At 31.8% G+C, this 27,982-nt stretch overlaps 1 protein-coding gene across 1 annotated transcript; it reads right to left on the bottom strand.

Annotated features, from left to right (window-relative positions):
* Positions 1-928: 928 nt before the first annotated feature.
* Trhn (tryptophan hydroxylase) lies at positions 929-26,690 on the bottom strand. The gene is made up of 10 exons (XM_088243617.1): positions 26,415-26,690; positions 24,153-24,312; positions 21,783-21,948; positions 21,355-21,405; positions 17,621-17,738; positions 14,192-14,355; positions 12,167-12,293; positions 5,177-5,409; positions 3,656-3,872; positions 929-2,544 (listed from the first exon to the last, which is right to left on the bottom strand). Exons 1-10 carry the CDS (start codon positions 26,688-26,690, stop codon positions 2,446-2,448), a joined length of 1,611 nt encoding a protein of 536 aa, XP_088099743.1. The 3' UTR covers positions 929-2,445.
* Positions 26,691-27,982: the final 1,292 nt, after the last annotated feature.

The raw sequence follows: 27,982 nt of genomic DNA, 5'->3' as shown, positions 1-27,982 counted from the left end.
CTATAATTAATGTTTATTCTAAATGAAGTAGGGATATAAAAATGAAACCAATAAAAAGTACTACCATGGTTTCGAGTGTGAAGAAGATTAGGTGCTTTTTTGCAAACCCTAGTAGCATTTGTTGTTGGCGATCAGCAGGTTTGACGTAGAGCCAAGTCAGCCCTACTGATTGCCTACAGTAAATGCTAATAAGGAAGCGATTTCATTTTAGAGTTGCTAGTTTTAAAGTACAAGCCGATTTTCTTCCTTTAAATCCAGGCCCATATATAAGGAAAAACTTATTGAAGCAACACAAACTGGCATGGCAGTTATTTCAACAATGATGGAGAACGTCTTTGAGAAGGATATAAAGGTCGAGGCGCTTACAGGATTTATGACTTGACATTGGTTGGTTTTAGAGATCACTTTACTGCGTAACATTTATTATTTTAACTCTTGATTAAACAACCACAATTCTTAAATTTTTTCATCTGTTTAACCTTCGTTGATACGTATAAGTGAGATTTAACTAAATTATTTAACCTACTAGGCAAAGCCTGAAAATACTTACTTAGCGTGCTTAAATTCAGTATTTACCTACAAAGATGTATGTATATACACATTCAAAATATTTTTTATCGTAACGTGTCTATTTAATTATTCCCCATTGTTACAGTATATTCGCGGGCAGATTTGACACATAAAATAATAATAAATATTCTTATAATTATATATTAAATGTAATTAATTTATTTTCATAACCAGAAATAATGCAGATTTATTTTTTGAAAATAACATGACCCAGATGCTGTCCATTTTGTTGCAAACACTCTTGCAATCGGGACCTCATATTGACGAAAACTCCCGCAGAGATCTGGACTGATAAATGGAATCTCACGTGGGATATTTTTCTGTAGGGCACTTATTGTTGAAGGCAAATTGCTGTACATGCGAGATTTAAGATAGTTTTATTAGAGAAAATCGCACAGGATAAGATCAGGTGATTTTGGGAGCCAGTTTAAATTACCAAAGCGACTATTCATTTTCCAGAAAAAATGCTCTTCTCTGTAGTCATTAATGCTCTAGCTGTGTGTGATGTGACTATCCCGCTGAAAATGGGATATGTTATTGAAGGCATCATGTTGCTGTAGCTCTGGTATGACAAAGGTATTTACCATCGCAATATCATTCTGAAGTCACTGTCTTTATATTTAAAAAAAAATGGCCTAATTACTCATGGGCCGGAAATGGGGCATCAAACAGCGGTCTTCAGACTATTAGGTGGCTTTTGATGGACTTAATGACGGTTTTTCTCACTCCAGTAGTACATACATATTATGTTTATTGACATACTTTGCAATGTAAAAATGCATCTCCTTATGAAAAAAATATTGTTGAAAAGTGTTGGGGTAGAAAATCCTCTTAAAATCACTCTGGTACAGTTTCCCCTTCGTATGTGCTCATTTTCTTTCAACTGCTGGATGATTTGTAGGTTGTAAATCAAATCTTTCTTCAAAATGTTGTGTGCCTACAGAAGTCTTTTTAATGTATTATTTATTATATATTATTTGCACTATTTTGTCTTTCAAATTATTTACGTTTTCCAGACTCAAAACATAAGTTGAAGGTCTGGGTCGAGGTTCATTTCCCACTGATCCAGTTTTATAAAACTCCTGCATCCACATCTATATCAGCTGGTTCGACGGCCATCATTTATCTTCAGATATCGAACTGAGAACAAAAACGTTGCTTTGCCACATTGGTCGAATTCTTGTTCGCGAAATACGCTTCAATCCCGAAAGCCTAATGGGCTCCTGTCCACAGAATCATAATTCATGATTAATAAAAAATCCGCAACACTCCCGCGGCGAATGATGCACCTATCTCTTCCTGCCTTTACTATTATAACCAAAGACAGCGCGATTTAAAGTGTCAAATCTGCCGGCGGATATACTGTATAACCAATAACTTGTACATTGTAAAATTCTACAGATAAAATTTATTTACTCGCTTGTTGAAAATGCAATGGTGCAAAGCAATATGTCGAAAAAATAAGAATGTACATTCTGACAAGTCGATGAAATATTTTTGTAAAAAGTTTGTTATGTATTTTGATAGATGTATAAACTCTAAGATTTTGATGGTAAATATTCTTACAACTTTTCAGTATTTTTGTCGCTTAGAACGAAATACCTCGTCTAGATAAAATCAATCTGTCAGCTTGACATTTTGTTTTAGCGCAGCGTTCACTTTATAGTGTTGGTTCCACTTTGATCATACACGAAATTTCTCTAAGTACCCAAAAGTATGTACGGCTGACGTTATCTTATGTGAGGTTTTTTTTCGTGAACAAGGGAGTAATGTTTTATATTTAAAATATTTGAAGTTCAATAAATATAAATAAAACGCTTGATGCCTAAAATTTACTTTTCTTAAACGCAAAAAAATCTGTTTTTTTGTTGTTGTTTAATATATCTTATCCCCTCCAATACTGAGTTTTTCATCCCTCGGATCATTATTTGGAGAACTTTCGCCTGATGCAGGAGATGGAGTTTTTTCAGCTATCTGAAACAAAATGGCTTATTATAATGCATACATTTTCCAATTGTAGGCATGAAATATAAAATAATATAAACCCGCAAATGCTAACAAATTCGCTAACAAATAAAATTATAAAATTGGTTTGGCCACTCAATATATAAAATATACATATTGACTGTAAAAATGATCAAATGACTGACGCGCTATATTATAAATTTTACAGGAAAATCAATGAAAGATTTTTATGTGAAAAATGATCATAATTTTTAAATATTTTAAATCAATTCCAAAATAGTGTTTGTAAGATAAGTGTTATGTTTAATTAATAAGGCTTGTAAGATGAATATCAAAAATTGATTTAAAATATTATTATTTTCAAAAATTAGTACTATTTTGCATTTTATAAATCAGATGATTTTTCAAACATCGTACAAGTTAGTTTTTTAAGTAAACACCCTTTAAATAATGCCCTTAATTTTGTCTATAATGGCGCATTAGTTACTTAGACGTCGATATGAATAGGGTAATTCAACATGAATTTCATTGTACTTCCTATACAATCAACTATTTTTGTATAAATATGTTTTCTTGACATTTTTTTCTTTACATAACATTTATTACGGTATGTATTTTTTACATACATTATAGTATTATCATTTGAAATATTAATGGAAATTAAAAAAATACGTTTTTTATGCTAGGATTGCTAGGTACTCGTAAGTACACATTTTTTTAATACAAAAAAATATTGACGATTGTTGATGCGATAAATTGTATTCAGTCTATAAATGATATTTTTCTATTTTATTACTTGTTCTACAAATTAACGCTTCCAAACAAATTAACTGTCTTATAGTTTACTGCTTACTGGGTTTTCTGGAATTAAATAAATAAATATAATAAAAAAATAATCACTATACAAAAATATCAATCCATCCAATATTATTTTATCGTGCCGTATGGATTTTTATCGTGAAAAATGGGACTATTAACAACTCAAAGGACAAAGGATCCATCTATTTTTTTTTTCTTTTTTTGCTTTCCTATCACTTTAAGTAAGTACTTACCTATTACTTACTATTAAGTACCTACCTAACAGAATCAAAAGAGTATAAAATATTTTATAAAAACTCACTTGTAAATTCGTGCTTAGCATGTGGGCTATTCCGTCAATATTTAGGTTCGTATCCTTTGCTGATATCTTCTTCATTGCAGAGAGGACAAGATGGAGATCTCCCTTTAATTCATTCGCGACTGCGGTTATCTTTTGCGCGTTGCTCAACACCTCAACACTCTGTGTATAAGGATTGTAACGCACCCCAAAAGGACGTTTTATGCTGTCGGCATAAGCTCTGTATGGGGAAAAAACTGTGTTAAATATCTTGCACATATTAGAAAATTTTATTAAAAATTATTCGGTTCTCACAAATGTTCCTTTACGTCATCATCATACTCTTATTGGCACCCGATGGTGCATTGAGCACTGCAGACGTAAATCAAACGTAGCGTGCCCCAATAACATGTTACATGAAGGTAAGATGGAAAAGGTAATATTGCCGCGTAAAACCAACTTCTCAATTAATATTTCACGTCAACCTTACCACGAATTGAAATCGAGCATTGTAGGGGAATGGGCCAACCACTACAAAACGAGACGGTCTTACTTCCGCTCGATTCCTTTATTCAAGATTTTTACCAGAGAGCAGTCGAATCGAAAATACCCGTTCAGGGTTTTGGTTTTACTTCACTCACAGAACTGTATTTTATGAGTCTGTAAATGCGTGTATTAAATACAATTAAACATTGTTATGCAGAAAGCAGTCAGTCCACAAAAAAGAAAATATTGGTGTTATCAAGATCAGGAGATTTATTTTTATGTTCTGCTTAAAACAGCAAGGCCGCTTTCATACAGAAAAACTGTAATAATCGACTTCTGAAAATTTCATGATGTCAAAATGTCATGAAGATGAATGTTACCTCATATATTCAGAGTTTGTATGAGGTTTCATTAAATATTAGATCTGACTGTTATCTGCAAAATTCATATTTTAGATCATGTAGTCAGCCCGACTTAAAAACAAACACAAAAATTCCTTTAAAACATAATTGAATTATTTTTTAATTTATCATAAAACATGAACTAAGTGATTCTTTACCATTAAGTACCATAATATAATCTTGCCATAATCACATATATTACATACTTAAATTCTTTTTTGTATTATAAAAAAAATGAATGCATACATTATTTCTCATTTGTCAAAGTAAAAAACATTCCGACTATTGTGTAGATAAACTATTCCATGTCCATGTCTGCTCCCTAGTTGGAGCATATGGTGTGCACAAAGAGCCTCCATGCATCTCTATCAGCTGCCTGCTCTTGTGCGTCCAGTCAGGTTTGCGTCCCGTAGTTTTGACATAAACTGCGGACCAACAGTCAGCAGTGGACATCCAGGACGTCGAGAACCTGATGCCTTGTAAAGTATTCAAGCGTGGTTAAGGCTCTCAAGAGGCATCCACAGTATATGGTCCAGCCAACCGTATCGCCTCCGCTTGATGACAGTTGTCACTGGAGTTTGCTGCGTCCGTTCTCTTTTTACTTCATTGATGTAATTATGAAAAAATAACTTAATTTTGTAATTAAATCGGTTCTCACCTCATTTTGTCTTTAGCTTCCTCAAAAGAATCAGTATAGTAATATGCATTTTGATATGATGTAATAATGCATTCTTCGTGGCAAGTAACGTCTGGGTCGAATCGCTTAATTTTGTCTTTGCTAGTCAGAGCATGCTGCAGCTCTGCCACAGATGACAGAAGACCAGCTCCGTATACTCGGTAGGAACCGTCAGCTTGGCGACACAAACCAAACTCCACAGTAAAGAAGTATAGCTAAAAGTAATTAAACTTTCATTTAGAAATAAATTTTAGGTCACTTGTCATGGAAACGTTTAGTGGTAGGTACTTAGATAATTATTTCCTTTTTTTATTTTTTTATTATTATTTATTTATTTAGTTCTATGTATTTACATAGTCAAATATATATTTACAACACAATATTTACATCTATACTTATTCTAACATTATTTATCACTATTATACACTTAGTATCCTAATTTATAATATTAACTGTTTCATATGTACATTTTCATTAATTATATTCACTATTTACACTATTTACTACCTAATATTTTTCACATATATACTTTTTACATTTAATTTTAAATATATTAACATTAATTTCATTTTTTATGCATTCTGGCATTTCTTCAAATAGTTTTATTCCCTTGTACATAAGGCAGTTCTGGGACATTGCTTTTGATTTTTTTTCCAGTCTTATATTTTTAGATCCTCTTGTTGCATAGTTATGAAAGAACTCATTATTTTTTAGTTTATTTTGAAAATATCTCGGAACTATTCCTTTAATAATTTTGTTTATTTCATTGGCAACATTGAATTTGATTCTTTGATCAATTGTCATGATATCTAGAAGTTGAATCATTTTCTTAACATTTGTTCGTCTCCCACATCTTAATATTATCCTCATCGCTTTGTTTTGTATTATTTTGAGTCTTTTTAGATCTCCTTCATTACTTAAATATAAAATACTGGAGCAATAATCAATGTGGGGAACGATAATACTTTTAAATATCAGCAGAGAGGTTTTAATGTCTAATTTATTCCTTATCCTTCCTAACAGGGATACCTTCTTTGCGATTTTCTTACTCGTATAGTCTGCATTTTTTGAAAAAGATAATAGGGTATTTTCACGTTTTTTTTTTATTTTCCAAAAAAATAGAAAAAAAAATTACGATGGTAACTGTACAGTTTTTATTTTTTTATGTCCACGCGTTAATTTTTCAGAGCGGTTTAAAAACGTATACTTTGAATTGGCGCCAAAACGAACATTCGGATGCCGTATGGGCTTGTGACGTCACGCGTTACGAATTTGACTGACCGTTCAAACAAATTCATATGAATTTGTATAGCCTACGTGTTGTTTTTGTTGTAATGGGTTGTTTTACACTGTTTTAACTAATTAACGCGCATAAAATGTCTTTAGTTTTAAGATACAAGTACTGCTTAGTTCCGATGTGCACAAACACTACGGTGAAGACGCAAAATAAAGCTTTTTTGGCCATTCCTAGTACATAATGAAAAAATGCAGACAAAATGGTTGAACGCATTTGAACGTTTTGAAACGAGATGTTAAAAAAAACAAACCACTATTTTTTTTTCCGTAGGTCTTGTTCAGTACAAAATACTATATTTTATGATGAAGACTGTAGACTGTAAACATTTACTAACAGTAGGTACTGAAATTAGCACTAATAAAACTTGACAGGTACTACAATACCAAAATAGTTTATTCCTTGAACGTTATTGTTTATATTTGTATTATATTTCTGTACTTATGTTACTTAGTTTAATTTGTGGAACTGTTGGTTTTCTATATGAATAAAAAATAAAATTACTAAAAAATTGCTGTATGAAAACCTACCTTATTTATTTGTGAAATTTATTGCATTTACAAAATGGCAACTGACCTTGAGATGCTGGACAGTCTTCACACTTGCAGGAATCTATAATTTCCTAGACTTCATCGCAAATCAACGTCACCGAGTACGATTTGGTTCTAACTTTATGTTCTGCTGGGGTGACTCGACCTTTTACCATTCAAATATCACCCGTCCGTTTTACTTGAATGTAATCTATGGCATTGTCTCCGTAATATACCCTAGCTGATATATTAATAAGTAAATCACATTTAATAAAAAAAGGCATTAACACGCACTCGAGCAACAGAGATGCTACAAGCAATGGTATTTTATGGATTATGTTGTGTCAAAGTCACGTTACTTCCCTTTTGCATTAAATGTACGCGAAACAATATATTTATAGTACATGCAAATAATACAACTATTTAAATTAATACATTTTGGAAGCAAACATTACATATTTGCTAACCTTACGGCCTTTACATTTCTATACTCGGAACTTAAAAAGTTTGTATTGGATGAGAAAAAAATACCCATCATGATTATATCTATTTTGGGCAAGTTATCGGATTTTCCTTGTAAAAAACCAATTTCAGTCATAATGCTATGGATGTTTATAAATGAAAACAAAAAAAAACAAAGGAAAAGACGAAATTTAACTATAAAAAACAAATAAAAAGCCACAAGCCGCCCGCGTCGGAGTATCTCAGTATAGGATTTGAGTGAACGTAGGATATATAAGTCACGCGTGACGTCATCAACCCTTTTGGCCAGTTACGGGCCGTTTTATTTCTATCAAACTTTAAATAGGAAATTATAAATGAAAATATTCGTTTCAGATTTTGATAGTAATATGGTTCCAATCGTAAAAATATTCTTTAAATACTGAATAAATTAAAAATCATATCCCCAGTTTATGAAAATACCCTATTTAGAGTCAATCCAAACTCCTAGATATTTCATGCTTTTAACATTCTCAAGAACTTCTCCATCTAATTCAACACTGTGATCACTGTTAAAACAGCGTTTCTTACCCATTATCATACATTTTGTTTTTCCTACATTTAGTTTTAGCTTATTTGCTTTAAGCCATTTGGAGACTGTTTTTAATTCTGCATTTATTTTCCTTATTGCTGAATCATATTCGTTATCAGCTACATAAATTAAGGTATCATCTGCAAAAAGTCGAACTTGGCAATCAGACAATGTTAAAGTCATATCATTTATGTACAAAATAAACAATAGGGGTCCCAGAACAGATCCTTGTGGAACTCCCAAATCATTTTTTTGTTGATCTGACGTTTCATTATTAACCTTTGTCATTTGCATGCGATTGTTGAGGTAATTTTCAAACCATTTTATTTTCGTGTTTTTAATACCAATATTTTTTAATTTTTTAATGATTATATTTCGGTCAATAGTTTCGAACGCTCTTTTAAAATCTAAAAACACTGCAACTACATATTTATTTTTATCGATGTTCTCTTTCCGGTCATCTATAACAATATTAAGGGCCATTTCACATGAATTTTTAAACCTAAATCCCGATTGTTGATCACATAAAATATTATTTACATCTAAAAATTTTGTAAGCTGCATCTTTACTACTTTTTCCAGAACTTGTTCATATTTTGGTAGAGTATTTATAGATCTAAAATCGTCACATTTTTTTGGTTGTTTTATTTTTGGTATAGGAACTACTGTAGATATCTTCCACTTCTCCGGAAAAACTCCTGTTTTAAGTGATTCATTAATTATTTCTAGAAAAGTTTTTCCAATTACAGCAAAAGCATCACACATCAAATTTATGGTTATTCCATCGGGACTTGCCTTGGATGTCATAGATTTTAGAATAGAGAGTAATTTTTGTTCACATATTTCTTCAAAAGCAAAGTCATTATATAAATGCACATTATTATTTTGTTCTGCTTCTTCCACCGGAATACTTTCATTTATTTCAATTATGCTTTTTATATAGTAGGTGTTAAAACGATTTGCCAAGCTTCTGTCGTCTCCCAAGTCCTTTGGAAATTCTATATTTTCATCAATATTGGTAATTGGTTCACTTTTGATCATACCTTTAATATTTTTCCACAATCCTTTTGAGTTATTTTTGCTTTTTTCGATTTTACAAACATAATAAATATTTTTGTTTTCTTTTAGTGCTTTGACATATTTGTTTCTACCTTTTTTATAGTTTTCCCAGTCTATGTGGCTTCCCGTGAGCTTTGTTAATTTATAGTACTTATTTCTTTCCATTCGCATTATTTTAAGTCTTTAGTACCATTTGTTGTACGGTTTGTTTATTATTTTCATTTCTGGTATAACTGTATTGACAGTTTTTTCAATGAACTGTATCATTTTATTAACTTTTTCTTCGAATGAAAGTTCGCTCAAGTTTGACCATTGATTTTCTTCTAATTTTTTCAGAAAAGATACTTTATCATAACATTTGAAGTTTTTTATGTATTTACATCCATGAATATTATCTTGTTTAAAGCCTTCTAATCCTATTTCAATTGTATTGTGGTCCGTGATCTTATAATCGTCAACTATTTTTACATTCAGATTAAAATCATTACTTATAACATAGTCAATTAAAGTTGAGGATGTCTCTGTAACTCTTGTATCATTTGTTACTAGTTGTTTCATACCGTTTTGTCGTATTATTTTCAGTACCTTTTTTTTTGGTATAGGTATCATTACTTTGATTTAGATTTATGTTGAAGTCACCTGCAATCACGTTAATATTTTTTTCTATCAGCACATTTTGGCACCATTCATCAAAATATTCTAGGAATTTTTTAGCACTTGAATTTGGTGATCTGTATATTACACAGTAATATCCCTTTCTCGGTCCTTTTCTAATCTTTATTCCTAATATCCAGTACTCTCTCTCATACGATTCATTAGTCACTTCATCAAATATGATTCCTTGTTTGATAATTATTATTACCCCTCCTGTATGTCTGCTATTTGAGTCACACCTTACTGTAGTATACCCTTTATAATTTATTTCAAAATCTAGTATGTCTTCCGTAACATGGGTTTCACTTAACATTAACATCAGCGGTTTAGATTTTTCCAGTAATATTTGTACTTCTTCGTGGTGCGAAATAAGACTTTCTATGTTCATATATAGTATTATTTCACTTTGGTATTTTTTTATAAAAAAGAATATTTATTTTTTTCGTTTTCAATCTTTTTCTTATAAACTGCGCAGTCGTAACTCCATGCTGCATGGTTTGTGTCTATATTAAGTTTTAGTAATTTTTTTGCCGTAGTGCAATTGATGCATTTTTCATTTCCTGCGGGTTCTTTACACTCCCTACTTTTAATAAATATTTTGTTGTATTACTATCATCATCATTCACTTTCCGCACCTAATGGTGCATAGGGCATTGTATTATGATATTTTTAGATAAATTGGTAACAGAAGTAAACAATCATCAACATTTCCCCTATCCGCACTCAGTGGTTTATAGGGTACTACATTGGCACTCCAATCGCAGCGTGTCTAGATATTTTTTATTACTTGGAAGATAAGGTGATCAGTCTTTCGCTTCAGTTACCAGTCCAGAGATTATGCAATATTCTAGTGTAAAAACACCCTTTTAAATAAATATTTCAAATCAAACATTTCGGAAATCGAACCCGAGACCTCTTGCATAATAGGCAAATTTACCACCATTACACCACAAAACTTTATTTTTAGTATTATGATACAATTTTAATATAAAAATTGTTTTGGCGCGTGCATTTACGTCCATACTAAATTTCCATCAATATCACAATCATTCTCTTTTCGTACCTAATGGTGCATAAGGCACTGCATTGGTACACCAACTGCAATTCTGTATTGAGTGCGTAATATAAAATTATGTTTAGTTTTAGAAATTTTGTATTTTTCATTGTTATTTTTTTATAAGAGTGCAACATTCAATTATTTGTGTGGTTTCTGTAATGAATATAACCACATACATATTTCTTGATGCAAATAAAGATAAAGGTTCGACATTCCATTCATTTTTCTTTTTAATATCTACAATAACGATGCCCCAAGCAAATAAATATTATACGCGGTGTTTCCGGGCTAGATCACGAAACTTCAGAGGAACATTCCTCGTGATAAACAAAAAAAATGTTTTTTTTTTTACAAAATTGAAAATTGAGTAAATCTTTCATCACACTCCACAAATCTCTACCCCCCCAAAAAAAAATTGAGATAAAAAAACGTATTTGACTAACGAAGTTCCAATGAAGCGGTTTGCCTCTGAAATACGTGTATATGACTAGACCAATCTCCGGCGCCATCTTGACTTTAGTTACCGGCATTTAAGTCTAGGTGGTGTAGAATTCTGTCTTTCCGGGGTATCCAAATCCCGTATCCCGCAACGCAAGGCGACGATAGTCAACCTCCAGCGGTTCTATTTTGAACCGCTCTCGCGGCCGTAGAAAACACTTTTTTTTATTTAGTATTTTCTATGGCCGTCAGAGCGTTTGAAATTTCACCCACGGGCAATTATTCCGAATGTAATTATAGCGCGGTATAGCTCGTTTTGACGAACTAAATACGCATTATAGTGCGCTGTAAATGCGTTCGAAATACAAACCCAGTGGTAGTATTGTGGATCTTCTCTACCCCCTAGAGAGTGATTAATTTGAAGATTTTTGTCATGCGACGACACTTTGCATCATATAATGGCCACACTGATGATTAAACGTCAACTGGTGTATAAAACTGCTTCAAAAACTGAAATAAAACCAATACGATCTGGTCAATTCAACCCAATTAAGTGTTTTGGGTAATGCTTAATGTCGCAATAATGTTCTAAATTAAAATCATCATGTTTGATTTCACGTGATCATATTTTTTGACGTTAAATCATCAATGTGGTCATATGTGAACCAAAGATTATCCGCATGGGAGAAATAAATATCTCCAAATTAACCACTCTCTAGGGGGAAGAGAAGATTCATACTTGCACCCCTGATAGGTATATGGTAGTATGAGCTGTAATGTTTGCCTCGGAAGCGTTCTTACAACCACAAGATAATTTATATTTAAATTAGTTTAAATTAGAAAAATGTGTAAAATTTATTTTTGCTATGGTATTTATGAATAATTGTAAATGGTAATATGTATTTACTGTTGCAAGTTTCCCAATATCATCTTCGGTCGCCCCAAGAGATGCCAGTCCGATTTCTTGCGAAAACTGAGCAAAACTCGGATTGGCAAGAAGTGGCACGTGGCCTAGAAGTTCGTGGCAGCAATCGCTGAAACCAACAATTCAACAGATATATTTAACTGCGAACAAAATTAACATAACGAGAAGAAAAAAATTCATCATCATCATCATGCAGAGTATATCGATTATCTATTATATGAAGGTAAGACGGGGCTAACGCTTCAGATACCAGTTAAGGAACATGAAACATTGTAGTGTAGAGCCACCGTTTTCATAAATATTTCATTTCGAGCATCTCAGGAATCGAACCCGGGACCTCAACAAGCATGGTAGGCGAAAGCGCCAACCACTACACTACAAGGCGGACTTATTCTACTCTATTCTATTTTTTTATTCTGGATTTTTACCTGAGAGAAGCTATCGAGTTGAAAGCACTGGTCAAAAATTTTGGTTCTGTTTAAACACAACTGTGTTCGTGATCTGCTCGGGGACAGAGTTTGTAATTAGTTCTTTAAAATAATTACTTCAAAAAGACGCTTTCAAATTTAGCATTTCTAATTCGACCATTGTGGGAGTTTATTTTATTTATCGAACTTAATTTACGTTCCGTAATAAGGTCCCGAGGACTCTTTCTTCTCAGAAAGGAATGTTACATCTAATTAGAATCTGGATTAAAAAAAATAAAGTTATTAACTAACTAAAATATCTTAATTCTTTTTTACAGATATTTCCAGGCCCGTATTTTTATAATATTGCGTGACATAATTTTAATAAATCTGTACCTTAGAGGATAAACCACGTCACATTGAACGAAACGTTCGGGACACAAGATTTTGTGATTGTGCGATTTCTAAAATATAACAACTCTTGAAACAAATCAAATAATTTATTTCAATCTATCAAGAATTTTCAATGTGACATAATAATTATTTTGATAATAAAGGTAAATACATGCATTAATCAAATAGCGTATCTGGGACTACTGATGTTTTTCTTTTACTAAAACCAAGCGGACTTCAGATTTGAATTTCAACTTAAAAAAGTATTTAATGACAAAAGTGGGCTTCGGCGTTTTATTCGCGTAAAAAATAGTTTACTGTGAGAATTTATGCATTTTTAACTTTAAAACGGCAAAAAGTGAACTTCACTGTTTTATCCTTTAAGGTATAAAAATAATATACCGAGCTAACAATTACAATTATGCACTTATTATTACTTATTACTTAATACTGGAGAAAACCAGTCGATGACTTAAAAAAAATAAAAAAAATACATAAAGATCAACAAATTACAACAGGGATGGAGAACATTTTAGAAAAGGGAATACGGAATTCTAGGCATTTATAAAGCCATTGACTGAGCTGGTGAATGTTACAGTGTGTAAAGTGGCCACTCAAACCAGCCAATGACAGGTTATAAGCCCTGTAAATGCGTATACTTCTGCATTTTCTTTTCTAAAATGTTCTCTATCTCTGTTGCAATTTGTTCATCTTAATGACTCCCTAGGGTATAAAAACTAGTCTACTGTCTACAAACATTTGGAGAAACTCAAAACTGGTCGAAGAAGAATTAAAAAAATTGTTTTCAGGCGTTGCCTAAAATATGAAATAATTCGATCAGATGAATCTTTTCACAACAATAAAGGTTTCAACTCTTTGACTTCACTAAAATCAACAGATGGAAGAGTTGAAGAAATATGGATGCTCAAACATAGGCGAAACGGTGAAAGTGGCCACTTAAACTAGCCAATGAAGGTCCAAGGCCTTGTAAATGCCTAGACTTCCGTATTCCCTTTTTTTAAATGTTCTCCACTCCTGTTGTAATTTGTTAATCTTAATATCTCCCTAGGGGGGAAATCCAGTCTTTCGTATACAAACATTTGGACAAACCCAAAATATTGTAAAATACATAAATCTTAAAAACTGAAGTCACTTTGAGAGGTTATCTAGGGCATATTTCTGATATTTAAATCTTCAAATTACTCACGGCTCCGGGGTATAGAAAGGATCCGACGAGTGCCTTATATACTGAGTACAGTGGAACACTCGGAAGGCTAACCCGGAAAGAAAGTCCCTAGGGGACAAATATCCGGCCACAGGTCTTATTTGAAAACCGGTCTTCCGTTTCAGGAAAGCGCTCACATCCTCCAACTGAATAAATATATAAAAATACACAGTTTTAAATAATATAAAACACATTTTAACGCCAAATCCACGCGGAAGTTTTGAATCTGCAAAAAATCAACACTGCACGAGAATAATTAACGATTTCTTTATATTTGAGAATAAAACTGTCAATTTGATATTAACGAATGACTCTTCATAATCATCATTTCCTTTCCGCACCTAATGGTGCATAGGACCAAGGCAATATTTTCAAGGGCACGGGGGGAACGAGCCTAGGGCCCCTGGCCCGATTGGGGCCTCGAAATTCTAAAAGGGCCCCTTTCTAAAATCCCCAGCCTCTGTGTGCCAAAGGGCCCCTGCATGGCCTAAGACAGACATGCACAGCGTATTACACCAATCGCAATTACAATGACATATTTTGTATGAAATTACGCGAGATAAAAGTGTTATCTACGGCCGCGAGAGCGGTTCAGAATAGCACCGCTGGTTTAAGTTATGACATTTCATACTACGTAGCCGTCTCAATAGCTACATATCGCGGGGTAATTACTACAACTAGGTTACTTAAAAATGAGCATTATGTGTGAGTTATCCATTAAAAACATTTTTTTTATCCTCCTCTATGACTGCTATAAATAATCAAGTAATGCATTAAAATCGTCATAGTATGATTTTAATGAATCAAGACTTTTTTTAAATGTTTGTAGCGCTAACTTTGTGGATCATTGTTATATTTTAGAGATGTAAATAAAAAACTTTGTTTTATAAACAACTTTTTATTGACACAGCCGACTAGTTTCGGCAACTACACGTTGTCCTATTTAGGGTTATAAAATAACTTTATGTAATTATCTTAATTATATATATAATTCCTCTCTACGTGTGATGTCACAGTACTCCTCCTAAATGGCTTAACGGATTGACGTGTGGTTTTCAGAGAAATATAGATCTTTGCGCTGTGCATGTTCGTAAATATTAAACTCTTCAATCGAATATGCAAAAAATAAGTTAGGAGCATACATGTTTTATTCATCGATCTACCAGGGTTGCATTCGATGAGAAAGCATTTGCAAAAAAATGGAAAGATTTTGTTTTTAGTGTGTAAAAAAAGTTTTTTTTTGAATGTTTTCAAACAGCGTTTGTTTTTTGTGAATCTCAATCAGATTTTTTCCTTAAATTCCTTATAATTTCTACCCATTTATTTATTTTTATTGGATTTTTGGTAATACTAAAAAAACATTTAATTCAAAACATTAATTTAAATCGCATTCCTATATAAGTACACCTCAGTGGCGAGCAGTGAGTTTTTAAATTGGTAAGCTATGAAAATTCTGATAAAATGTCCATAGCGGTAGTATGGCATATAAAAAACAAGTCTATTTTATATTTAATAAATAATTCCTAACAAATGGCTCCAGCGGCTAATAGTTTCAGTAAAAATATTTTCTAATGTAGCACAAACATTTGGTTTAAAAAATACAATTAAAAAAAACATAATTGCAAAAAAGGAATTGATAGTATGGGTAATTGACTCGAACCCCCCGGCCCGCCTTCATCTTAGAAATCAACGACTTAACCGCGCAGCTATTTCACGTTTTCGGCTAAGTGTCGAAAAAGTAATTAATAAACTGGATAATTCATTAGCGCACCAGTGCATCTTTGGTTAAGTCAGAATATTATAACTTGTCTTGAAATAAAACACTATTTCTTAATAAATGATAATAATTCAATAATTTTAAAGTATTCCTTACCTTACCGAGTACGATAGTTCACCAAACAAAACATAAATTACGTTTTAAGAATCATTGTTTTATCGACTTTTATATCACATTAGTATTCACAAAACTTTTATTCACAAAACGTTATAATTCTTCATATATATTTATTCTTAACACTATACACTAGTAACGTTTTTATCATAACTCTAACTAAATTTTAAAAGTTTAAATGGATACTGAAGAATAACCTACAATATTCAACTGTCATCGTATACACAAAAACGAATTACAATCAAAAAACAATTAGCGAATCTTTGTTTTTTTTAAAACCCACTGAAGGATTTATACTATATTATCGATTGAAATATCAATATATTAATAATTTTTAAGCAAATTTACTTTTAAACCACCGAAACATAAGTATGATCAATTACTGTCAATTACTTACTTATTATTGTAACTTTCGTGTTAAGACGTACGAAATATATTCGTTATCTCTTTCTCACACATAACGAGTGCGTATATTGTCACCTCCTTTAGACTGTCGTAAGTCAAATTGATCTATTTTAAAGAATACTAGCCCTTATGACAAAATATTGAAGGACTAAATTGCATTAATGAAAGCTGCAAGATTTTACTGTAATCGCAAGTGTAATTTTTCGAACGAGATTCTAAAGTTTTAGGTTAAAGACGTATTTGAATTAGTGATTTTAAAGTGAGCAGAGTAATCTCGTGTAATCCAGTAGTGATAATTTTGGCCAATAGAGGCGCAACTGGTCGCTGTATGGAATAAAGGAATATATAAATTTACTTACCCAAGAAAAGTAATATATTTTTTTGGTGATGTGTTTTTTCCTAATAATACTACAGTATTATAAAACATTACTTAAGATGTCAAAAAAATAAGGTAAGCTGCGTGTAATCGATTATAAGGAGCATTCGCCCCTGGTACACCTCTATGTGGGTGAGAAGACCGGAGTTTGACGTTTGCAAAAAGAATGCCATATTTGAAAAAAATATTTATTTTATGTTTTGGAATTTAACCATAAACAAGTACCTCGGTACCTACTCAAATTAAATATTATTTGAATTTTAACAATTTTCAGTTTTGGAATTTTATCACGAACAAATACCTAGGTACCTACTTATTAATGAAATGTCTTTTTCCAAGGTAATAAATAGCAGGAAAGCCAACGTTCAGGCAGGACAACGTCTGTCGGGTCCGCTAGTATAATATGAGGTATTTTATAGCCCTGAAAAAGGCAACGTGTAGTTGCCAAAACAAGTCGTTTGTGTCAGTAAAAAGTTGTTCATAAAACAAAGAATCAAGACTTACCTATTTGTAGCATTCATGGAGGAAAATACAAATAAATGTTTTTAGTGAATAACTCAAAAATGCTAATTTTGAGGTTACCTAGTTGCAGTAATTACCTATGTTCTAACATAGGTAAATATATTTTAATTCTATCATACGAGTATATATTGATGTTTGTGAATTAGAAGAGTAATAGAGAAAACTATAGATACACTCCCTCGAGGGGTAGGTATATTGGCAAAAAAAGTTTAATTACCTGGGGTAGATGATCTTCCCTATACCCGCAGTACTTGACAAGTTGAGGCCAATTCTCCAAATACTCTGGACACGCATGGATTGCGTATAGCTTGTGTAGTTCGCGAAAAATAATACCCCTATGAATAAAATAAACATTTAAAACACGGCAACCCGCATTGATTTCTAAAACATATATTTGTAAATAGCGCAGAAATCTCAGCAGTGAAAATTCGCTTATAAATAACGTTTATTCAAAACATATTCGGTATCAAAAATTGTATTTTTTAACTACATAAGGTATGCAGACAAACACATCTTCGAAATGATATATTTAGAATACGCGCTGACACTCGACTACGTAATTCAGAAATATTCATGGTTATTCATTTCTTCCCCAATACTGGATATTATAACCCTCCATCTCGCATGTGTACTAGATATATTTAAATATGTATGGTATTGTAAGTTGCAAAGTAAAGCACCGCGAGAAACATTGATATCTTTGGAGACCCTTAAAAATCGAGAGGATTTCCCACCTTAAAGCCTCTAGAATAGAAGCTTTCTGTGATATTCCTTTTAAATAAGGGAAATAAAAAGAAGACTTTCGATCTATTCAAAACTTTCAATTAAATTAAAAGTGCTTTAAAAATTGTGTATCTTATCAAGATAGTTGACTTTTTAATTGGAAGCTTTTGATTTCAATGCGTTATCAATATTTAAACACATATTAGGAAAACGCGTACGTATTTTTTTTCATTCTTTCATTCTTTTTTCATTCAAAATTGTATTCCGAAACCAATCAGTTTGTGTTAATGGGTGATTTTTGACAAAGTTGATAAATGTAAACGGTAAAAAAATAAAGTAAGTGCTTCGAATATTTTTTCGAAGTTGCGAGCGTTCTATTTCTAAATCAACTGGATTATATTATTTGTTGTAGTTGAAACATCATACAGAATATACCGGAAATTTAATTGAGTTACTTTCAGACTCCAGTACGATAACTCAATATTACTATGGCATACAATTTGAAATCAAGAGACGGGCGAATCATTTCCGTTTCTAGCGAATATTAAATTAATTTTGATACTTGACATTTCATGTCCCAAGCTAACTCAGTTTGAATGCAAGCTATCTGTTTTAGTTAACTAATTTAATGTATCGGATGTTTTGATAACACGATGTTTCATCGAATCATTTTTAATGGAGTCACTTCATTCTTACCATATATTATAAATGCGAAAATACGAGTATGTTTGTTAGTTTGTGTTTCCCTCGAGTCGCAACGGAGCAACCGATCAAGGTGGTTTTTTCGCATAAATAGATAGTTGAAGAGCTGAAAAGTTTATTAGTGGAAAACATATTAATATTTAGGGATAATAATGATGTCACGTCGCGTCGCGTCGCCATAGACCGAAGGGCCATTCATTGGACAATATAATAGACATTACAAAATCTAATGTGAACTTTAACGATCGCGCGGGACAGAACGCTGGGACAATACGAAAATTCGGCCGCAGTTCACACGCGACCACCGCGAAAACGAGCGAATTCACGAAAAATACTACTTATTTTATAGTAAGAAGTATTGAAATTGTCAAAGAACAAATTCAAGGGATTTTTTTGCCTCCATTTTTGTCAGAAAAATGTACGGGAGCGATACGTTCACGTCGAGCAAATCGCTATTGTCACATGTTCCTGCCCGTGCTTGTTTACACGAGGACAATGCGGCAATGTCTCTGAACAATTTTTCGTCCCACAACTTGCATGTGTACAACGGTTGAGTCCTGGGATAAAACAATGTTGCACTGTCTACGTGTAAACAGCCTTTAACGAATTGTCGTTTCTTTTGAATGGCGATAATTGGAGGACCGGAAATCGGACAGATTCATATCGCACAAGTACACCACCATCAGTCTAAATTTGGCTGTTTTGAGATGTGAATGCAGTTTGACCATATTTTTTTTCTCTTACAAGAACACTACGGTTTTTTGAGCGAGATATACCACATACTTCAATATTATTTGAAATCAATTGAATAAAATATCGAAAATAACGCTGCAGTAGTTATGACGCTTTGGTGTTTTTTATATAACATGGCAAATGAGCAAATACAACAAAAAAGACTGGGCACTATGTCAATGCACATTAACTTACAATCATCAAAAAAACAAATAAACTTACTGTTCTGCTGAATAGAGAGAGTAATTTTGAAAAAAAATAAATACACCAGAATAAAGTTGATGCTGAAACAAGCAAAAATTATGACAGTACGTCAACTAATATATTTTAATGTAATGTTTTTTGTTCATAAAATGATTAATGGTTATACTTCAAAAGAGTTGACTCAAAAGGTTTTTTCTAATCAATGTGAACACGGATATAAAACGAGAAATAAACATGAAGTAAGACTACCATTTCGTAGGAAAACAAGTACACAGAACTCATTGATGCACCGAGCTGTACAGTTATATTATAAGGAAATACCATTGGAAATAAGAGAGCAAAAAAATATTATTTCATTTAAATGTCAATTAAAAAAAACATGTGTTTAACAGATAAATTTTCGTGTTAGCTTTATAGAAGTTTTCTTTTTAAGTGTACGGATATCGTTTGAAAAATGTTAATAATTAGTATATGTTTTAATAATAATTAGATATAAGTTAATATTAGGACATTCATTTATTATGTTTGTATTATTTAAAGCCAAAATAATAAAATAAAATATTTAAAAAATTGAAAAAATGTTTGATTTTGCTCACGTGCAAAATGGCCAATTTAGACATACCACAGTGGCCCCCTATTACAATGGGAATTTAACATTTATCTTCTATTTTGTCTGTAAAGTAGAATTAAGTTTTCTGTATAAAAAGCAGAATATGCATACATTTTTTTCTTCTAAACATGTTCAATTATAGGTTACCGACGAAGATACTTTAAATGTTCATGCAAATATTCTCATTTTCGTACACAAATATCGAGTTTTCTTTAAATACAGTCGAAAATACCTGTGTTGACTTCCCATTATAATCAGGGCCCTGGGAGAGCGATATATGGAATACATTTTAAAAAATCTATCGAGATTTAAATACATTCAATTTAATCGATTGTTGACTTAAAATATTTGATTTTAAAGCATCGAGTGTATTCGTATAAACTTTGTAAAGTTATACGTACCTATGTACATATTTGCATCCACAGAGAGATTTCTTTGAAGAAATAAAATGTGTAGTTCTCCTCGATCTAAGACTTAATTACTATGTTACGCTTAGCATAAAAGTTCAAGTTAAGACAATATGTTTTATTATACTATTGAACTATTGTACGTGCTAACTACATTATAAAATTGCAAGAAATAACATGCCAACTCAATAACTTATTCAAGTGCACGGATTAAATAGAATTCGAATTCTAGTCTTGGAAGATTGGTTTTAAAATTTACATAATTTAATTGTCAATTTAATATAATAAACGACACATTTTTCATAAGCATTAAATTATTTTATTATTCCAATCCATCAACAGAAAAAAATATTGTGCGCATGACTTGTGTACATAACATTATAAAATATCACAAATTCAGATCGCAATACCAGCAAAATTATTTGCTGTTAACTTATCAGAAAACTACTTAAAGAAAACGCCGCTTTCATTTTTAGTTCTCAGCTAAAATAAATATTCATAAATTAATAAAAATGATATCAAAATAAATTACAAAATATTGCTTCCAGTTATTGATTAGGTAAAACTACTTACCAAGTTTTGATTTCTTCCCCCGTGTATTGTACTTTAGGGATAGCTTGGCCACTGAAAATAAAAAATAAAGATTAGAGTTAAATGGCGTTATAAATTATTTATCACTGCTTCGTTATTACAGTGTCAAAATAAATTTAATGTAAATACCTAATATTTAAAGAAGAAATGTTGTCACGATAATTATTCTTACGAGTAAGATATTAGAAAAATCTGAAATTTCGCAGTGGAAAAATATGTTTCTAAAATATATTTCGTATCGAGCTTGTCGGGAATCAAACCCGGAATCTTATGACGTGTATTGTTGCCGCTAAAAAAGTATCTGCGTATACTTCAAATACAAAATAAACAAGTGAGAGATTCAAATAATCAATTAAATTTTATATCAATTTGTTTTTGCTTCGTTAGATTATTTATTTAATTGTACAAACTATTTGTAATTGTTTGCAATCGCGGTGAATTGCTCTCTGCGCTTGCGGTAAACGGGGTCCTTAAAACCAGGATGGTCTGCATCTAACTCTGAACCATACATCAGGACATTCTGCGCCTTATCGAGATCGTTTATTTTACGAGGAAACCACGGCATCTCATCAAAATCTGAAAAAGAAACACAAAAATTATAGCAAAAACAACTTTGATACCCATAGAAAATGCGTAAGAAGAAGGCTCTGAAATAGACAGTCTTGCTAATATGGAACCACACTGCATAACCCGTTTATTGACTACATTATATCTATGTGCAAAGTGTACCTTAATAGAAGATTAACATAAGCTATAATAAATAAATGTATGTGCAGTTGAAATTAGGATCGAATTAATTGTATGTAGAGTATTTTACGTTTTTTTAAAAGTATTTATACCTATTTATTTACTTATATATGTGCGCTCAATGGGCATTTTCAAAGACATATGTATTCATAGAAAATTATTATAAAAGAAAGTCGAAAGACACAATGGTATATAGTAGACTTGGTGGGAGTGGAAGCGGGAGAGAAATGTTGATAATTGAATTTGATTCAGTGATCGTAAGAAAGAAGACAACTTGTTATCAAAAAAATCAAGATTGGTATGTTTGTTGGTAGACCTAAGAATTCTGAGCAGAGAGGAATGAAAACCAAAGTTAGTTATCGGTATGGAAAAGTAAGATTTGTCTGAGGTTTCTAATTGGGATATTTAATTTCATTGAGCTCAGTAGTTCAAGCGCATCAAAGAGTGAGTTGAGAAGTTTAAATATGACTAAAAGGTCAGATTTATTTCGACGGTCTTGAAGAGAAGATACATTTAAGCTAGTTTCTAATGCATTATACGTATATTGGTCTCTGGATATGCCCAACCTCCAGTCTATCTTTCTTAAAAATCGATGCTGAACTGATTCAATATTTTTGACGTGAACATCATAATATGGAGACCAGATAACAGAGGAATATTCTAGGTGCGGGCGAACTAGGGAACAGAAGAGAGTTTTAAGGGTATTGATATTGTTTAAGTCAGTTGTGCTTCTGTTAATAAATCCAAGGAGCTTAAAGGATTTATTCATAACACCTTCAATATAAATTGTAAATGAAAGTTTAGTATCAAGTATAATACCTAAATCTCTCTCTTATATGTCATATAAGGCGAACCAGTTCCGAGTCTTACGTTTAATCTTCTTTTTTCGGGTTCCATCCCAACTCACTATCTGCGTAGACTATTGGGTCAGCTCTCCCGTCCTCAGGCTATACCTGGACGACGTCTCCCAGGCCGTGCCTCTGCATCTGGTTATTTCTTTGCACTTCCCATAAATTATTTGGTCTTCCTCTAGTTGTTATTCGAGGAAGATCCATGGAAATCGCCCGGTTCACAATGTGATCGAGTGCCCTGCGTCTAACGTGCCCATACCTCCTCAGATGCCTTTCTTTCACTTTACTGTTGATATTTGTGACACCTAGGCTTCCAAAAATGCGTTGGCTTCTTATTTTGTACCGTAGAGGTTTTTTGTCACATTAACGTATATTATACTTATATTACTTATAAGATAAAAAATATTTAAGATTATGGTAGTAATCGATTTTTTATATAAACAAAGCAACACCCGGAGAATATTCAAAAACATAAACGGACACGTAAAAAATAAAGCGGCATAAATTAAAATAAAAGAAAACACTGGTTCTGTGTTTTTTGTTGTTGGATTTGAATTAAAAAAATGTATGACAATAGTTTGAAATTTACTTGGGTGAATTACCAGCTTAGACGGATTTCAATTCTCGTATCAAGAATATGTTCTTTAAAATGTAAATTTGAATCAACATTAAAAGTCGTAATATCGTCACTTCAGTTCGTTTTTGTCCAACAGACCACAACTGAAATCTGCACAAATAGAGCTTTATTTTTTTTTATGGAATAGGCAAATATAATGACAACAACTTATGACAAAATTCGTTAAAAACTCCTTAAACAATTTTAAAAACATATATTTTTAATTTGAATCTTATAAATTAAGGATTTCTAAGAACTCTTGTACTTTCGTACAGAATTTCGTTAAAAATGGTCTGTTGGACAAAAACGAACTAAAGCGACAATATATTAGATACACACAAATTATGTTTCTAGTCCTGACTAGCTAGGAATGTGAAGTGTAAATATATGTACAGTTCCCACTTATTTTTTTTATAAAAAAATGTTAAAAATTAAATTAGTTTTACTTAATGATGACATGAATAAATGTTGCACAGATGAATCTACGTTGTCTTTACGCGTTATCCACTCAAATCAAAACGCTTAATAGATTTTGTAAATCTAAACTTACGTCATTTCAGGCTTACCAAAACTAGCAGCAGCTGATAAAGGCGTGGGAGGCGGAAACTCCTCACTGCCCTTTATATCTGAAGAGTGCATGTGTAGTGTTGTGACTTCTCGTTTTAGCATCCTGCTAAGTTGATCCATGCGACGCTTCTCACACTCAATCTCAACCAGGATATCAGACTGGATTTGAAAAAAAAAATAAATGCACTGTAATATATTATAAACACTTGATATAATCGTTGTCCCTTATTAATTTTTAAGTATCTGTTAGAGTGATTGAACGTACAACTGAACAATTGCAAAAATCTTAACAAGATAATATGTATTAGCAATTCAGTACTGAATCGGCTACATGAGCTGGGCAATAAATGCTCAAATTTAAGTATTTCAGATGCCATTTTAATTATACACATAATTACTAATAACGCACTTTAGTAATCCTATAAAATAAAATAATCTTAACTAAAGTAAGTAGTATATGCTTTATGGTAATACCGTTTATTACAGATCATATGTTTTATTATTATTATATTACTGTTCTTTTAGTGTAAGTATTAATATATTTTTTATTTATTTATTTAATAAAATAAAAAAGGGGACATGTTAAAAAAAAGAAATACATAATGATGCAAAAGTACAGAAACAAAAAACAAAACGAAATACCACACCAAAAAGAAGCAACCTCTTGCTGTGGGATTACAATATTAATAATTTAAGTACAAAATACACATATATTTCAAAAAATAAATGAAGGTATATAAAACATTTTTTTTTATAAATAAGTGCAAATACATATGCATGGAAATGCACATGCGTGCGCATGCATGTTTAAATATCCACACATATACACGCACATATCTTTCTTTCGTTCTTTTTCTCTTTCTTTTTCTGTATTTTGTAAATTTAGGTTTATTTTAAATTCTCTCATTTCAAGTTTTTTTTTATTGTATACCTTATATGGTGTTTGAAATACCATATCTATATTATAAAACACAAAATACACGCGTGTGTTTATCTGCCACAACATCTTTTCTGAAACGTTTATTCGTAGCGACGGGAAATTTGTACACGTCATTCTAGATGCGATTTCTAGGTCAACGATGCTATTTTCCGACCAAAATTTTATCGGTCTTCCTCGCAATCTTCTCCTTCAGGGAGGGTGACATTTTTTTCCTTCAATATTTCAGCGCTTAAAATCTTCTTGTTTCAAAAATAATGTAAATAAACACAATAAAAATATATTCCAAGCTTCTTCATATTTCATTATCCCCGGACTGGTACCTGAAGCGTTCGACTAATCGTCCTATCTTCATGTAACAGAAAAATGACCAAGATACGCTGCGATTGGTGTACCAATGCAGTGTCCTATGCACCTTAGGTGCGGAACGGGAATGACGATGATGAAGTAAAATTATAAAGTTATATGGTAGAATGTACAATGTAACTATTTTGCTAATATAAAATTAAAAAAAAAAAAATACCAAATAGTTTGATGTGGCTTTTTAGAAGAGATATTTTTTTTTAAAAAACACGAAATATCAGTAACGAAAACGTGTAACTTGTTTAGCGAAAATCACTTTGAAGTCCCATTACTCAATGACCAGAGAATAGCACAAAAGTCCACATGATCCTAACAGGTTCTAACAAATGAATTGACTTCTCTAAAAAATAAATTTCTAAATCAACTTGTTTGGTTTGCGATTTTGATAAAAACATCAATAAAAATTACTTTGTTTTACATTTCTCTATTTAACATTTTAGTCCTTAAGATGCTTACTTAGGCAAAATTGCTCGTTGGTCAAGCAATACGAGTGCATAACTAAGGATTTTTTACTGATATTTTTAACAAAATCATACACTATGGAATTTAATCTAGAAATATCTACAAAAAACACAAATATTTTAACAACAATATTTTGAGTTTGTCCAAATTTTTGTAGACAAGGACTAGATTCAACTCCCTGGGGAGCTGTTTATATTAACATATTACAACAGAGATGAAGAACATTTAAGAAAAGGTAATATAGAAGTCTAGGCATCTACAGGGCTTATGACCTGCCTTTAACTTCACAAACATCAACAGATGAAAGAATTGAAGGAATATATATGTTCAAATATAGGCAGAATGGTGAATGTTACACAGTGTGTAAAGTGGCCACTTAAACCAGCCATTGACAGGTCATAAGCCCTGTAGATGCCTAGACTTCTATATTACCTTTTCTTAAATGTTCTTCATCTCTGTTGTGATATGTTAACAAATATTTTAGTTTAGCTTGACTTACCTCTAAAGGCTCAGCTTCTGATTTCCTGGATTCAATATGAAGAACGTTTATTCCCAGATCTTGGAAGACATTCAGAGCTCTCGCAAGTCCTCCTATTTGGTTCTTGAGAGTGAAGATCACAGCGGTCCTTTCACTGTCTTCTCCTGACGCAGCTGCTGGCTCCATGTAGCTTGAAGGATGCTTGACGTGGTGAATGGGGCTTCCTTGCTTCACTGCCCACTCTTCTCCGCTCCGATACAGCCATAGACCGAGAAAGCTTTTCCCGGATCCACTCATAGCTTGAAACGAAACATTTTTATGACTTGATAGATATTTTAGCAAATATTATGAAGAACCCTTTGAGAAGGGATGTGTAGGCATTTACAAGTCTTATCATTTTGCACCCTGTGTAAAATTCATCACCCTTCTCAATAATAATGATCAGATAATGTTTTATGATTACGATATTTATTTATACAAGCATGTATCACTGTAAGTTACCTGAAGAAATAAAAAAAATAGAAAGCATTGAAATACTTAAATATAATAATAAAAAATGGGGAGTGTAGTATTAAAACTGTTTAACTTAATACGTAGTGAAAATCGAGAGAAAAAAAACTTAAACGCATTTTGAAAAACCATCAAAAACTTTTTAAAAAGAGCAAGTTATTCTTAAGTGAGAACATAAATTATTATTTTTTTTTTTAAAGTTTTATTCATTTTAACAAATAAGTAACATACATAATTGTATTTTTGCTCCCGCAAAGCCGAAGCTTGTCTGCGGGTTACATTTTTTTTATTTTATTTTTTTAGAATTTTAAAAAACCCGTTAGGGTTACATTAGAAATTTAATATTGTCTAGTCGTTTTATGTCTCATCTAGTCTTGTTAGTTCAGTCATCATGTGCTTTTTCAGATTGATTTTAAATTTGTCTCCATTAAAAGTTTTCAAGTAGTAAGGTAGGTCGTTGTAGTGTTTCAGTCCATTATGTAGTATTTTTGACTGTCCTGTGTTTGTCTTTGCTTTTTCAATATGATAGTGTTGTTGTTGTCTGGTGTTATATTTGTGTATGTCAGCATTTTCGACTAATATTATGTCGTCGTCTTGTATGTTTCCCAGTGTTATTTTGTGCACAATTTTTAAGGTCTCAATTTTGGTCACGTAGTTTATGTCAAACTGGTGTGTTTTTTTGTACAGTTCAGTCATTACATTTTAAAAAAAAAAATTATAAGTAAGTACATAGTTTAATAATAATTGAAGAATAAAATATATTTATACACTGAAGTTTCACTTGCTATTTAATAATTTTTTGACTATTTATATATTTTTATATCTTTTTATTAAACTCTGTACCTAACTTTTTTTTAAAAAATCTTACCCGCGGACATGCCTTCACTTTGCGGGAACAACAATACAATTATGGATGTTACTTTATTGTTAAAATGAATAAAAACTAAAATAAAAAAAAAACAAGTAGATAGTTTAATAATAATTGAAGAATAAAATATATTTATACACTTAAGTTTCACTTGCTGTTTATAATTTTTTGACTATTTATATATTTTTATATCTTTTTATTAAACTCTGTA

Source organism: Micrasema longulum, unplaced genomic scaffold, assembly GCF_059751315.1.
Source record: "Micrasema longulum isolate JH-2025_06_02 unplaced genomic scaffold, ASM5975131v1 h1tg000220l, whole genome shotgun sequence".
NCBI lineage: Eukaryota > Metazoa > Arthropoda > Insecta > Trichoptera > Brachycentridae > Micrasema > Micrasema longulum.
Note: the sequence above shows the minus strand (reverse complement) of the source record. Positions and strands in the feature narration are given on the sequence as shown.